Raw genomic sequence first — 13255 nt, forward strand, 5'->3', positions numbered from 1 at the left:
CATTTTGAAAAATGACACGCAATGAATGGAACAACATCCATATATGCAAAAAAATAGCAAAAAAAGCATTGACTCATTTTTAAAAGATATTAGCAACCTAAATGGTAATTATACATATGGAGTAGCGACTCTAAAGGTGAGAAGGCTATTATTTCTTAATCATACTAGCAAACATAATCAGTTAATGAAAAAGCTTGTCATAGTTTACAGGAATAATAGGCTAAGATTATTCTATAAACAACACAGAAATAGATTTCCCTCCACTTTCATATTGAATAAAAGCCCCAAAACTAGAAACTAGGAGAAAATCTTACGACAGGGCCTCGCCAGGAAAAATTGAAGGGCTAATAACCCAAGAATCGTATCGTTGATGCAGTAGAAAAGTTGGGGGAGGGGAAGGGACACTTTCGGTGCTATTAATTATTGATCTTCAATTTATCGTTGATAAGATGTGAGAAAAGTATATTGAGGAATATTAGATTTAGACATATCCTGGGAAAGATTTGGAACACCATAGATTTTAAATGTCCAACTCCCAAGAGAAGCTGTACCTCTAGGTGGTGTCACCTCCTCAACCTCTTCTATGCTAGGTGGTTCTTCTGGGATCTCTTCTTCTGGAATAGGCTCTTCCGGTTCCTCATACACTTTAAAAAGATTATTACTTTGTAAATAATAATTCTTTTTGAATATTAAACTAAAATGATCTATCTGAAAACAGAGGTTGTCATAAACATAGGTAATTCATAACTCAACCTTTTTCCAGTGCGTGAGAACTCACTAGTCCTTGAAAAAAATCTATGGGGTCTTCAAATACATTAGGCCCTTTCAAGAATTTCATATTTGGGAAGGATATCAAAGAGAATTTAGTTAGAATTGTTATCATTATTTTTAATGGAGATGGACTTGTTTGAAGGCAAACATTCACTTAGCGGTATAAGTCAGATTTTCTGTACCAACTACTCAGGCTTAACTGGGAATTTCTTTTGGGTGGGTATATTCTGCTATTGCCAACCACATCATTTGATGAAAAATTCCCCATGGAAAATACAGTTTCCTTTCAAAGAGTGTCATTAAAAGAAAACAAATAAATAAACAAACAAATAGGCTAAGCGTGTGAGAAAGGAGAGTCAGTTGATTTTCATTTGCCTGCCCAATTTTTATTAGGTAAATAATAATTTCTTTTAGAGCCTGAATATGTTTATTTTCTGAAGTGAAATGTACATTTGTCTCCTTCAAATATTAAACAATGATAAGACAATGATGACTTGGAATATCTATTTTCTTAGAAAGTCATCTACCTTCAATCGGTGGAACTTCCTCTTCTCAAGGAGAATGATTTGTCTTTCTTCCACTTTCTTAGGTACATCAGGAACTTAAAAGATATTGATTGTTTTAGGAATTTAGAATGCAAGAACCAAAGAAGAGTGCATAAAGACCAAGTTTCCCATTTTTCAACACAAGGTAGTAAATATCAAAATACACATGCACAAGATGAAACATTGAGATTTCACATAATCAGCTATTGAAACAAAAATAAAGAGGTTTGTGATTTAAGACTAAGAGCCCATTAAAGAGGTATTCTACTGTTTATTGCTGGAGCCTCTACTCTTTTAGAAAGAGCAACAGGTACTTCATGGACTGGCTTCTTAGTTACTTCGGGCCCTTTAAAGATAGTGTTTTTATTTTTGAGAAGTAACATATGTAAAGAATCAACGTAAAATACACAAACACAAAGCGGGGGGGGGGATGACATAGCACAAACATGGTTGCAACAGAGTCATAAATGGGGAATGCAAATGACACACCACACAAAGCAAACGTTTATGTTGAACATCCTGTGTGGACAGCATCACAGTTCAACATCATTACAACAAACACATTCCTGTTTTGGGGAGATGTACCTTTGGCAGGAGGAGCCACTGCTTTCTTAAGACCAGGAGGAGGCACCTTCTTTTCTGGTTCAGGTTTCTTAGGCACCACAGGCACTTTAAAGATATCATTTGATTTTATAATTTAAGATACACAAACACAGAGACACCAGACACAGCAATAATACAACTTATAGTAACAGATATTGAAACAGAACACTGGGACTTTTACGGATAGAAAGAAGTGGCAGTGTCTAATTTGCTTGGGAGTAGCAGTACCTGTGGCGGGGGGAGCCTCCTTTTTCTTAGGAATGATCATTTTCTTCTCTGGCACTTTCTTCTTAACCTCAGGCACTTCAAAGACATCATTTCATGATAAGAATTTATTGTGAGGGACAAAAAAGAGAGAACACAAGAAGTCCACACACAGAAAGAACACATACAACAGTTGCTCAGGGTAGAGATATAGGGTAGATCAGGAGCCCAATGTTAAGCAAGGGATCAGCAACCTATTTGAATATCAGAGGACAGATGCTGTCATTTCATCCATCTAAATTTCACTAGGAATTTATTGAATCATTATCTATAAAGTATTTCTGAATTCTTGAAATCTAATAAAGGACCAGCATGGGGTATCTGGGTGGCTCAGTCGGTTAAGCATTGGACTTCAGCTCAGGTCATGATCTTGCCGTTTGTGAGTTCGAGCCCCGCATCGGGCTCTATGCTGACAGGTCGGAGCCCGGAGCCTGCTTCAGATTCTGTGTCTCCCTCTCTATATCTGCCCCTACCCCACTCGCACTCTCTCTCTCTAAAAAATAAATTAAAACATTAAAAAATTTTGATAAAGGACCAGCTTTACCATTTCACTGCTCATATGATATTTAACCTGGTGGAGAGGTTATGCTTATTTTAAGTAGTGATGCCATGACCTTTTGCAGAAAATACTGAGCTTTAAGGTATAACTATATGGACTTTGTCCTGTACTATGGTCTGACCTGGATAATTCATTCAGTGATAGAGCACTTTCACATACCTTACTTTATTTTATCCTCACAATAATATCTGAGCCCGCTAGAACTGATACCAGTCTCCCCATTTTAAAGGAGAGATACCCGAGGCTCAGATTGGTTAAAAGGCTTGCTCAGAATAATACAGCAAGGAAGAAACCCAAGGCTAAAGTCAAAACCTGCTGGGCTACCATTTATATATGTAACACAAGACATAAGCTATTCCATAGTATTTTGAGAAATACTTCAATCCTTTTTTATCTTCATCCTGGTGTTACAAAGGCACTTCATATAAATGGCTGAAGGATGAAACTTAGGAAAATGTATTCATCATATTTAGCTTGGCAGAATATCTATATGAAAATTATGATGTTTGGGGCGCCTGGGTGGCTCAGTCAGTTAGGCGCCCGACTTTGGCCCAGGTCATGATCTCACGGCTCGTGAGTTTGAGCCCTGCGCAGGGCTCTGTGCTGTGAGCTCAGAGTCTGGAGCCTGCTTCAGATTCCGTGTCTCCCTCTCGCTCTCCCCTCCCCTGCTCATTCTCATATTCTCTCTCTCTCTCCTCTCTCTCTCTCTCTCTATCAAAAATAAACATTAAAAAAATTAAAAGAAAGAAAATTATGATGTTTAATAAAATTATAGGCAACTGGGTAGAACTTCTGTGGCAGCACTGGGACAATAGTTTCTTTTAACTTTGTTCTTGAATACTGTTTTGCATCCAGTGAAAAGTGGATATCAGTGTTCCTGAACATTTTTAGAAATAAAAATGTGCCACTCTATTCTATAAATATAATTTTTCCTAAACCCAATTCCACCACAATTTTTCTGGATGAAAATGTTTATGGATGAAGAATGTGCATTCACTTAGGGGAAGTATACCTTTGGGTGGTGGAGGTTCCACTTTTTTAGGAGCAGGAACAGGGACTTTCTTCTCTGGTGCAGGTTTCTTTGGCACTTCAGGCACTTAAAAACATTCATTTTAAGACATTAAAAACCACAGGCACAGTATATATAAATAACAAAAAGACAAATGAGAATAAGACCACAAACGACTAAATAACATTGCATGTCATGAAATCCGAAAAGACATTCAGATCATTTACGATAGACACACATGACAGACACAACAATAAAGGCACACATGTCTGGAACGCTTTCTAAGATTCAGATGGTAGACAACATAAAGAGTGAAGTAGTATAGATAAGACTGGAGATGAATACGAAAGATGGAAAGGCAGAATGCAACACAAAAGAGGCCTTGATGACTCCAAGGAGAGTTGCTATACCTCGTGCAGGTACTGGCACCTTAGGTTTAATTTCTGGAAGAACTTCCTCTTCTTCAGGTACAACTTCTTCCTCAGGTATGAATTCTTCCTCCTCAGGAGGAACTTCTTCTTCTTCAGGAGCAATTTCTTCTTCTTCAGGAGCGACTTCTTCTTCCTCAGGTAGAAACTCCTCTTCCTCAGGTAGAACTTCCTCTTCCTCAGGTAGAACTTCCTCTTCAGGAGCAATTTCTTCTTCGAATGGGACTTCTTCTTCCCGAGGTAGAGCTACAGGAACTGGAACTGGCTCGCGTTTCTTGGATATCACTTTAAAGATATTTATTCAATCGTACAAGTGTCACTTTTACATACACTATTCATAACAATGGGATAACATGAAAAGCAAATATTCTGTTATCATAGAGCATCGATTGTCTCAAGTTCAATATCATTAAGCATTAATTGTAATTAGTGAGGCAGTATAATACCAGTTAGTTTTTCCTTTTTGCCCTGTTTCTGTAAGAAATCTGTACCTTGGTGGTGGAGCTTCCCACTTTTTTCGGAACAGGTGTTGGTTTCTTTTCTTCTGGGATGAGCTTCTTGGGCACCTCTGGCACTTTAAAAATATTATTTGTCTTTAAGAATGTGTTCTTTTATGTTTTGGAGCAACGGATATGAAAATAATCACAAGTACCTGACTTTTACATTTCTAATCAACAAGGTTTTAAAACATGCAATGTTATGGGGGAAGGTGTATGTGAATATACATAACTGAAACCCACACTTAAATGATGAAGTGATGTACCTTTTGCGGGTGGAGCCTCTACTTTCTTAGGTACAGGAACTGGCACCTTCTTCTCAGGCACAGGCTTCTTGGGCACTTCTGGCACTTTAAAGAAATTATTTAGAGAAAAATGTTACATGACATAAAATTTTGAGTATAAGCATAGTCTCAAAAAAGATTAATAAAATTATAACCAAGGCATTTCAAGAAGCATTTTATCTTTAAAATAAAATTTTTTCTTTTCCATGAAGGAATATTAAACAGTTGCATCCCCAAAGAGCATAGAATTGAACTGGTTAATTTTTCCTTATATGCAAATGTGAAATAAAAACATTTCGCAAGTTCATGTACCTTTGGCAGGTGGAGCTTCCACCTTTTTAGGAGCCGGTACTGGTACTTTCTCCTCTGGTACAGGTTTCTTGGGTACTTCAGGAACTTTAAAGATATCAAGTAGGATTAGTGTCAAATTCTTCACCCGTCGATAAGGACCCAACAATTTTAGGACTTAACTGAAGCATCATATAATTTACTTTAAGAATGAAAATAATAACAGCCACAAAATAAAGGCAAGGAGAGGCACAAAATTTAAATAGAGAACACTGAGAAAACACAGACTGGTGATAAAGACAACACACAATGCCTGGTAAAGGGTGATCTTGTCCATTTTGGTATTATAAGAATTTACCTTACAGTAAGAACTTTCCACTAAAGACAAAGAGCCAAGCATTTAGCACCAGCATGCTTTGATGGCAAAATTTAGAGATGAATACATGGTAAACTGCTTTTATGACCAGTTGGGAGGCCCTTGTCTTGTTAATATTGTCATGGGGAAAGAAGTTTTATCAAGTTATACTACGTGAATAAATTATTACATTATCCCACTGATGGATTATAAAGAGATGTACCTTTAGCTGGTGGAGGCTTCTCTTTTTTAGGAATGGGCACAGGAACCTTCTCCTCTGGCTTCTTAGGAATCTCAGGCACTTTAAAGATATTGTTTATTGGTAAGTTCTAACTACTAGTAACAACACATCTGTATAAAGCACAATTAACATTTCTAACAACAGAGAGCAACACACACAAAGTTGTGAACTCAGAAGATATTCATATGGAGATTAAGGCTTTTCTATGGTCATGTTATGAATGGTGGTATACCTTTTGCTGCTGGGGCTTCCTTCTTTTTGGGAACAGGAACAGGTTTCTCTCTTCTGGAACAGGTTTCTTGGGGATCTCGGGCTCTTTAAAGATATTATTAAGAATTTTGGGAATGTTGCATATAAGATATAAAATGTGAAAAGTAACTGCAGAAATCATACTTCAGCATAAGTGTCTGTTTCTAAAATAAGCAGAATTGGTCATCGGTGCTAATAAGCCCCAGAGTCTGACCAAATGAGACACCTAGACTCTAGAGATGCTGCTGTGTATCCCTTTGTCAAGAGACATAATCTACCTTTGACCGGTATCACTGGTACCACTTCTTCTTCAGTTATGAGTTCCTCTTCTTCATGAAGGTACTCTTCTTCCTCTTCATAATATTCCTCTACTTGGGTGACAACTTCCTCTTCAAAGGCAACCTCTTCTGGTTCTCGTCTTTTGGGTACTTCTGGCACTTTAAAGATATTATCTTTAGGTTTGACATTTACCAATTACTCAAGGAAATTAAGACACATAGGAACATAGCCATTTGTAACAGAAGAAAGATCAGGCTTTATCTTTCCCAGAGAAGAGTTTCACACGTAGAACTGAACATGACTTTTACAACAAAGAAGACAACACATTAAAAAGAATATTAGGTACCTCTAACAGGTGCTGTTACTTCTTTTTTAGCAACAAGTACTTTTTCTTCTGTGACAACTTTCTTGGGCTTCAAGGGCACTTGAAATTTAAGGAGATTTATTGTCAGAAACAGGCTACCTAGCCAATGCTTGCTTTGTCAGACTTTAAGCAGACAGAATAATTTTACAAGTCTTTCATGTGATAGATATAAAACTGTTCATCTATAAGAAGCTTTATATGTTCCATGGAAATGCTTCTGAACCTCACTGGGATAAAAACGGACAAAAATACTCAAGTAAGTTTGAAGTAGCAGAACCCAGATGTGAAATTATGTTTAGTGTTCAGGTATCTGCTTGTAGGAAACATCCTTTACTGAAAAGCTAAATTTGCCTCTGGGTAAGTATGCTTTCTGAAAGTGCAGAGAAGTTACTTCATACTTAGAAAAAAAAAAAAAGACTAGGCACTGAGTTAGATTTTTTGTTTTTAAGCCTTTAAAATAAGTTTAGAATGAATAAACAGGTATTAAACCCTGGTCAACACTGTTATATCATTATATCAATTTAGATAAGTTAGAAATGTGTCAAATGGTTACCAATTTTAAATCCAAGTATTCTATTTTAAATATATTGTAGCCACAGCTGTTGTATCATAGGCTAAGGATACATTTGCAAACAACTTTTTGTTTTATAGGTAACATTATCTACTTATCCTATGTTGACAGATTTTTCTATCTAGTAAATCCTGATGATAAAAGACATACAAAAACAAAATGAAGCAAATCATAGCTACCTTAATTTTAAAAGAGACATTATAAAAGATCACAATTTTGGAAGGAAATCATTATACCTTTAACAGCTGGCTCAGCCACCTGCTCTTTTTCACGTTTGGTAACTGAAATGTGTATTTTTTCCTCAACAAGTTTCTTTGGTTCTTCAGGCACTTTGAAGACATTAATTATTGAAGAACATTAAAACCAACCACACAATACCATATAAATAAAAAATACACAAAAACTGTGAAATGTAAGAATCAGGACCACAACACATTCAGTAAAAACAAAAAACAGCAGACAAGGTAGTAAGACACATTTATAGAAGAACATAGGTAACAAAGATGTTTCTCGTAGTTATCACTCTGCAAAGTACCTTTGGGTGGTGGAGGTTTGAGTTTCTTGGGAATGGGCACTGGTACTTTTTCTTCAGGGACAGGTTTCTTCGGCACTTTAAAATATCAATATTAACAGATTTAAAAACCAGATTTCTCAAGAGTAGTAAGAACAAAAAGAAACACAATGTACAACATAATACCGCCCCCCCACACACACACACAATTTGTACGTTGCCACTTCAACAAGTGTGTATAGCATGACAGACATGTAGGAAACATGGGTCTCTTAGAACTGATAATATTTTTCTCACTGTACCTTTAGTTGGTGGGGCCTTTGGCTTTTTGGGAACCGGTTCTTCTTGGACAGGCTTTACTGGGAGAGGCTTCTCGGGTTCTTTAAAAGTACACACAGGGTATTTAATGTTAGACTTTGGAACATAAATAAAACATGCTATTGCCTAAATGGACTCAAAGAATTAAAGTATATCTTTTATTTACAGTGTAGCCATAGCCTCTAGAGCTGAATGAGAATCACAGGTTCAAGGAGATTAAGGCCTAAAAGCCCTAAACAAGCTTACAGTGCCCTTTCCTCCTGGCTCTTAGGTCACTGTAACTTTCTCTTACATATTAACATTTTCATTTCACTTCAGGTAGAAAAAAATCATGGTTAAGACTTCTTTCTAAATAACGTTGGCTTTTAATGCTATCTGTACAACCACATAGAATGTTCTCAAAGTTAAGCTATGAAGTATCAGAGATTGGGTACATGAAATAATAATATTGATTCATTTCAAAATTCCAGTAGGAACTTAATTCTTTGAGTAAAATAAAGAAATTGCAGCTGAAGTTATACTCAACAAATCTGATCTTCATTAGATATAACATAACTGCTTGTGTTAGCCTCCTCTGTCTTTACTTCTGAAGCAGTCTTGTCAAGTTTTTTTTTTTAATATGAAATTTATTGTCAAATTGGTTTCCATACAACACCCAGTGCTTATCCCAACAGATGCCCTTCTCAATGCCCATCACCCACCCCCCCCCCATCAACCCTCAGTTTATTCTCAGTTTTTAAGAGTCTCTTATGGTTTGGCTCCCTCCCTAACTTTTTTTTCCTTCCCCCCCCATGGTCTTAAGTTTCTCAGGATCCACATAAGACTGAAAACATATGGTACCTGTCTTTCTCTGTATGACTTATTTCACTTGTCAAGTTTTGATGATGCGAACCCATCTTTTGAGTTTTACATCAAATGGAAAACATTTTTTTTTACAAATATTTTTGACTCATGGAAAATACATTTTTCTTTTTTTTTTTTTAATTTTTTTTCAACGTTTATTTATTTTTGGGACAGAGAGAGACAGAGCATGAACGGGGGAGGGGCAGAGAGAGAGGGAGACACAGAATCGGAAACAGGCTCCAGGCTCTGAGCCATCAGCCCAGAGCCTGACGCGGGGCTTGAACTCACGGACCACGAGATCGTGACCTGGCTGAAGTCGGACGCTTAACCGACTGCGCCACCCAGGCGCCCCGGAAAATACATTTTTCAAAAGACTATTGTACTCAATAATAACACATTTTAGAATAAGATATTCAGAAATTTCTGATCATGTATTACAATGATCATGGGCGCTTGCAGATAAACTCTTAACCTTTTTGAGAAAGAAACTTAGGGACATTTGCTATTTTGTGTCTAAGCAAAAATGAGGGGGAAATAGGTTAGTCTCAGAACCAAAGTTGAATAGTAACCTTAAGATTTACGGAGATTTTTTTCTAAAAGTTACCGAAGAACCAAAAAGTCCTGAATTTGTCAAATGAAGTAAAATTCTTTGCAAATGGGGGCGCCTGGGTGGCGCAGTCGGTTAAGCGTCCGACTTCAGCCAGGTCACGATCTCGCGGTCCGTGAGTTCGAGCCCCGCGTCGGGCTCTGGGCTGATGGCTCGGAGCCTGGAGCCTGTTTCCGATTCTGTGTCTCCCTCTCTCTCTGCCACTCCCCCATTCATGCTCTGTCTCTCTCTGTCCCAAAAATAAATAAACGTTGAAAAAAAAATTTATAAAAAAAAAAAAATTCTTTGCAAATGTCTTTGGGCATCCAAACTTCTATCCCGTTCTAACGGAATCTGAAAGTATTTAATGTGGTGTCAGGTGTGCAGTTTTGCTCATACCTGTGACATATTCTTCACGCTCTTTATACTCTTCATAATGCTCAAATTCACGTTCCTCATATTCTTCATATTGGTCATATTCTTCTGTTGGCTCATACTCCTCAAATTCTTTATAATCATCTTCCTCATATTCTTCATATTCCTCTTCCCGTTCTACCGAAACGGTTTTTCTTCTTGAGTGTAAGACCATTCTTTCTCTTCAGTTACAGTTACTTCTAGAATAACATTGACAACAGGCAGCATTTTACTTCAAGCCCATTTAAGAGTGATAGTGACGATGCACTTTGATTTCATTCTTATGTGATGGATTCATGCACTGGTTATGGGAGACCCTGACTGTCCTTTCTTCCTCAAGGTATTAAAGAATGTACATTTTGCTCTCTATGATTACAAATGTTAGATGTCCTGCCATAAGTCAACATAAGCCAGTAAAGGTGGGAGTCAAATTAGGAAGTAGCAGGCAAAAAGCTGTATAGTTTTTTATTTAGTCAAAGCTCAACATACCTTTCACGGGAGGAGCTTCTCTTTTTGGAACTTCAACGGATACCTTTTCTTCTTTAACAGCTCTTTTCTGATTTCAGTGACTTTAAAAAGAGTAATTATTAAAAGTGAGTTACAGGATTTTGAATATGTACATGTTAAGAGCTACTGTGTATGAACCATCCACAGACAAAGACAACCATCACCATGCTCGTCATTATTTCTCATTCACTTGGCAAGAAAAAATCAATAGACTGGGAAATAAACATGGTCTATGATACAAAGGAATACTTTTTCCTAACTTGCTTAATGTTTCAAAGATATTGAATGCCTTTAAGAAGGTCAGGGAGTGTTTATAAGAGACTGCAAAAAAGACACCCAGCCAGCATAAACAATGACTAGCGAACAAGCATTAGGCAGAAGCTTGAGTCACATAAGTAGTGTCTTCGCCTGAATTCTAAAGTGTTCTCAATAAGCTCCACTGGCACCATGTAGAAAATCCAGGCTTTAAAAATTTTGAAGTTTTGTCAAAGACTGCCACACAACACAATCATTTCGGCAGATGAGTTTAGTATACAGACAATAACATATTAGAAGACGAGTCCATTTTGAGGAAAAGTACACGTTTGGGGGAGCTTCGCACTTTTGCGGAAAAGAAGGAAGAGAGTACTTTCTGGTATCAGAAATGTTGAGTTTTGAAGTGACAGGAAATAGCGTGTGCATATGACTTACTTTATAATAAAGTATTCAGATTATTTTCTCTAAAGATCCCAATTCCTCTAGGTTAACTTCAGTACCTACATGCTTCTTTCGAGTTTTGAAAAAAGTTGGTGTACCTTTTGCTGGTGGTTCCTCTCTCTTTTAGGTTTGAGTTTTGGAATTTTTTCTTCTGGAACAGCTCTCTTGGGCTCCGCGGGCACTTTAAAGACAGATTTCACTTTAAAGACTTGTTTCCCTCATCCAAACCTCCAAAAGGCAGTCAGAGAATAGTAACTCAAACATAAAAGACTTGACATTTGCATTCTTTCAAACATACAAAACAACTAGAGCAACAAGAACAACGAACAACACCCATATACCCAGTGCATTTGGTAAAGAGAATAGATTAAATACAATATTCTGTGTATTGAAAGGTCTCATGTACCTCTTGCTCTTGGAGGCTCTTCTTTTTTAGTCACAGCAACGTGAACTTTTTCTTCCTCAGTAATTTCCACGTGCCTCTCAGTCACTTGAAAGATAATTTTAGGATTTGGGAGTTAAATTACTTACTTAAAGTGGATTTTTTTTTTTTGTATTGGCCAGAAAGTACTGTGATTTTAGACTATGACAATTCACAACACACACACCAATAAACGTCACAACAGGTTAATACTCCACCCATAGATAAGGCAATAATACACCATTGCCTCCGACATACACCAGTAACCCCCACACACAAGGTGTGAGCCAAGGTCAGCAGCGAGAGGATGAAAAGACAAGACACGGTTCTTGTTTTTGTGCTGGAGAATTTCATTTACCTTTGGTTGGGGGAGGTTCTTCTTTCTTAACCACTTTTGGAGGAACCCTTTTTTCTGGAACTGGCTTCTTTGGCTCTTCTGGCACTTAAAAGATATCAGGCAACACAGTCAAGCACACAACGTGGAAAATCTTAAACACAGGCATACGTTTTCTTGTTAGTGTTATACAAATCTGAAGAACGTACCAATTTACGATGAAAAAGACAGACATTGTGCAAGAAAGAATAAAATAAAGCCAATATACCTTTAGCTGGTGGCACCTTTTCCTTTTTAGGAACTGCAGCAGGGATTTTCTTTTCTGGCACAGTTTTCTTAGGTGCCTCAGGAACTTTAGAAAGATGAGGTTTAAGAACGTCAGTTTGCATTACAGATAAAGTGACATGTGGGGCTTCGCTTTTTGTAAAGACCATACGTACACACAAACATTAATGACTGAATCAGCAAAGATGTCGATACACGTGTGAGGACAAAATTCAGGCAGTCCTCAGAGGCTTTATAGCTATTAAAGCAAAGGGTATCATATTCTTTGAGAGAGAACTATACCTTCAGCTGGTGGTGGCTCCTCTACCTTAGCAGGAATTTTCGGTTTCAGCACAATCTTCTTCTCATGCTTCTCAAGCACTTGAAAAGATTACAAAATACACGTGTAGAAATGCCCAGATTTCTTTTTTTTTAACTGTTTATTTATTTTTGAAAGAGAGAGAGCGCACACAAATGGGGAGGTGCAAAGAGAGAGAGAGACAGAGAATCCGAGCAGGCTCTGTGCTGTCAGTGCAGAGCCCAATGTGCGGCTCAGTCTCACAAACCATGAGATCATGACCTGAGCTGAAACCAACAGTCAGGTGCTTAGGTGACTGAGCCACCCAGGTGCCCCCAGATTTCTTTTCAATAAAAATATAGGAATCTTTTTACTTAGACGTGATGGCTATCAATACTTGCAATACAAGTGATAAACTAACCACAAGAGGACATAAAGAATGGGACAAGCCAAACACACGTGGGGCTCAAATTAACACAAGAGTCGGTATACCTTCGGCAGGTTCGGCCTCCACTCTCTTAGAAATAATGTGCATCTTTTCTTCCACGACATATTCCTCAGGCTCTTCCATCACTTTAAAGACATCAGTTTTAAAGAAAAGTTGTAGTGCTTTTCAAGTTTAACTTCAGCTGTAATTTATTACTTCAAAGAGCAATTAAAATAATAAAAAGTTTAACACGTGCCAGATCCCCGATTGTTCCCATTTAAGATACCCAAAGAAGTGCATTTTAGTCAAAGCATGTGCCTCAATGAAGC

At 37.5% G+C, this 13255-nt stretch overlaps 1 protein-coding gene across 1 annotated transcript in view; it reads right to left on the reverse strand.

The window, feature by feature from the left end:
- Window positions 1-13255, reverse strand: part of TTN (titin) — a 277183-nt gene that overhangs the window by 141678 nt on the left and 122250 nt on the right. The window contains 26 exon segments of the mRNA XM_032594445.1: window positions 552-644; window positions 1299-1331; window positions 1334-1372; window positions 2148-2222; window positions 3755-3838; window positions 4162-4458; window positions 4667-4753; window positions 4943-5026; window positions 5273-5356; window positions 5827-5904; window positions 6077-6124; window positions 6127-6159; window positions 6372-6530; window positions 6719-6796; window positions 7544-7636; window positions 7843-7917; window positions 8121-8198; window positions 9965-10129; window positions 10132-10179; window positions 10469-10539; window positions 11270-11363; window positions 11589-11672; window positions 11962-12045; window positions 12206-12289; window positions 12505-12582; window positions 12992-13072. Of these exon segments, the coding sequence (XP_032450336.1) occupies window positions 552-644; window positions 1299-1331; window positions 1334-1372; window positions 2148-2222; window positions 3755-3838; window positions 4162-4458; window positions 4667-4753; window positions 4943-5026; window positions 5273-5356; window positions 5827-5904; window positions 6077-6124; window positions 6127-6159; window positions 6372-6530; window positions 6719-6796; window positions 7544-7636; window positions 7843-7917; window positions 8121-8198; window positions 9965-10129; window positions 10132-10179; window positions 10469-10539; window positions 11270-11363; window positions 11589-11672; window positions 11962-12045; window positions 12206-12289; window positions 12505-12582; window positions 12992-13072 (2307 nt within the window).

The sequence above is a fragment of the Lynx canadensis genome, chromosome C1 (genome assembly GCF_007474595.2).
Source record: "Lynx canadensis isolate LIC74 chromosome C1, mLynCan4.pri.v2, whole genome shotgun sequence".
Classification (NCBI taxonomy): domain Eukaryota; kingdom Metazoa; phylum Chordata; class Mammalia; order Carnivora; family Felidae; genus Lynx; species Lynx canadensis.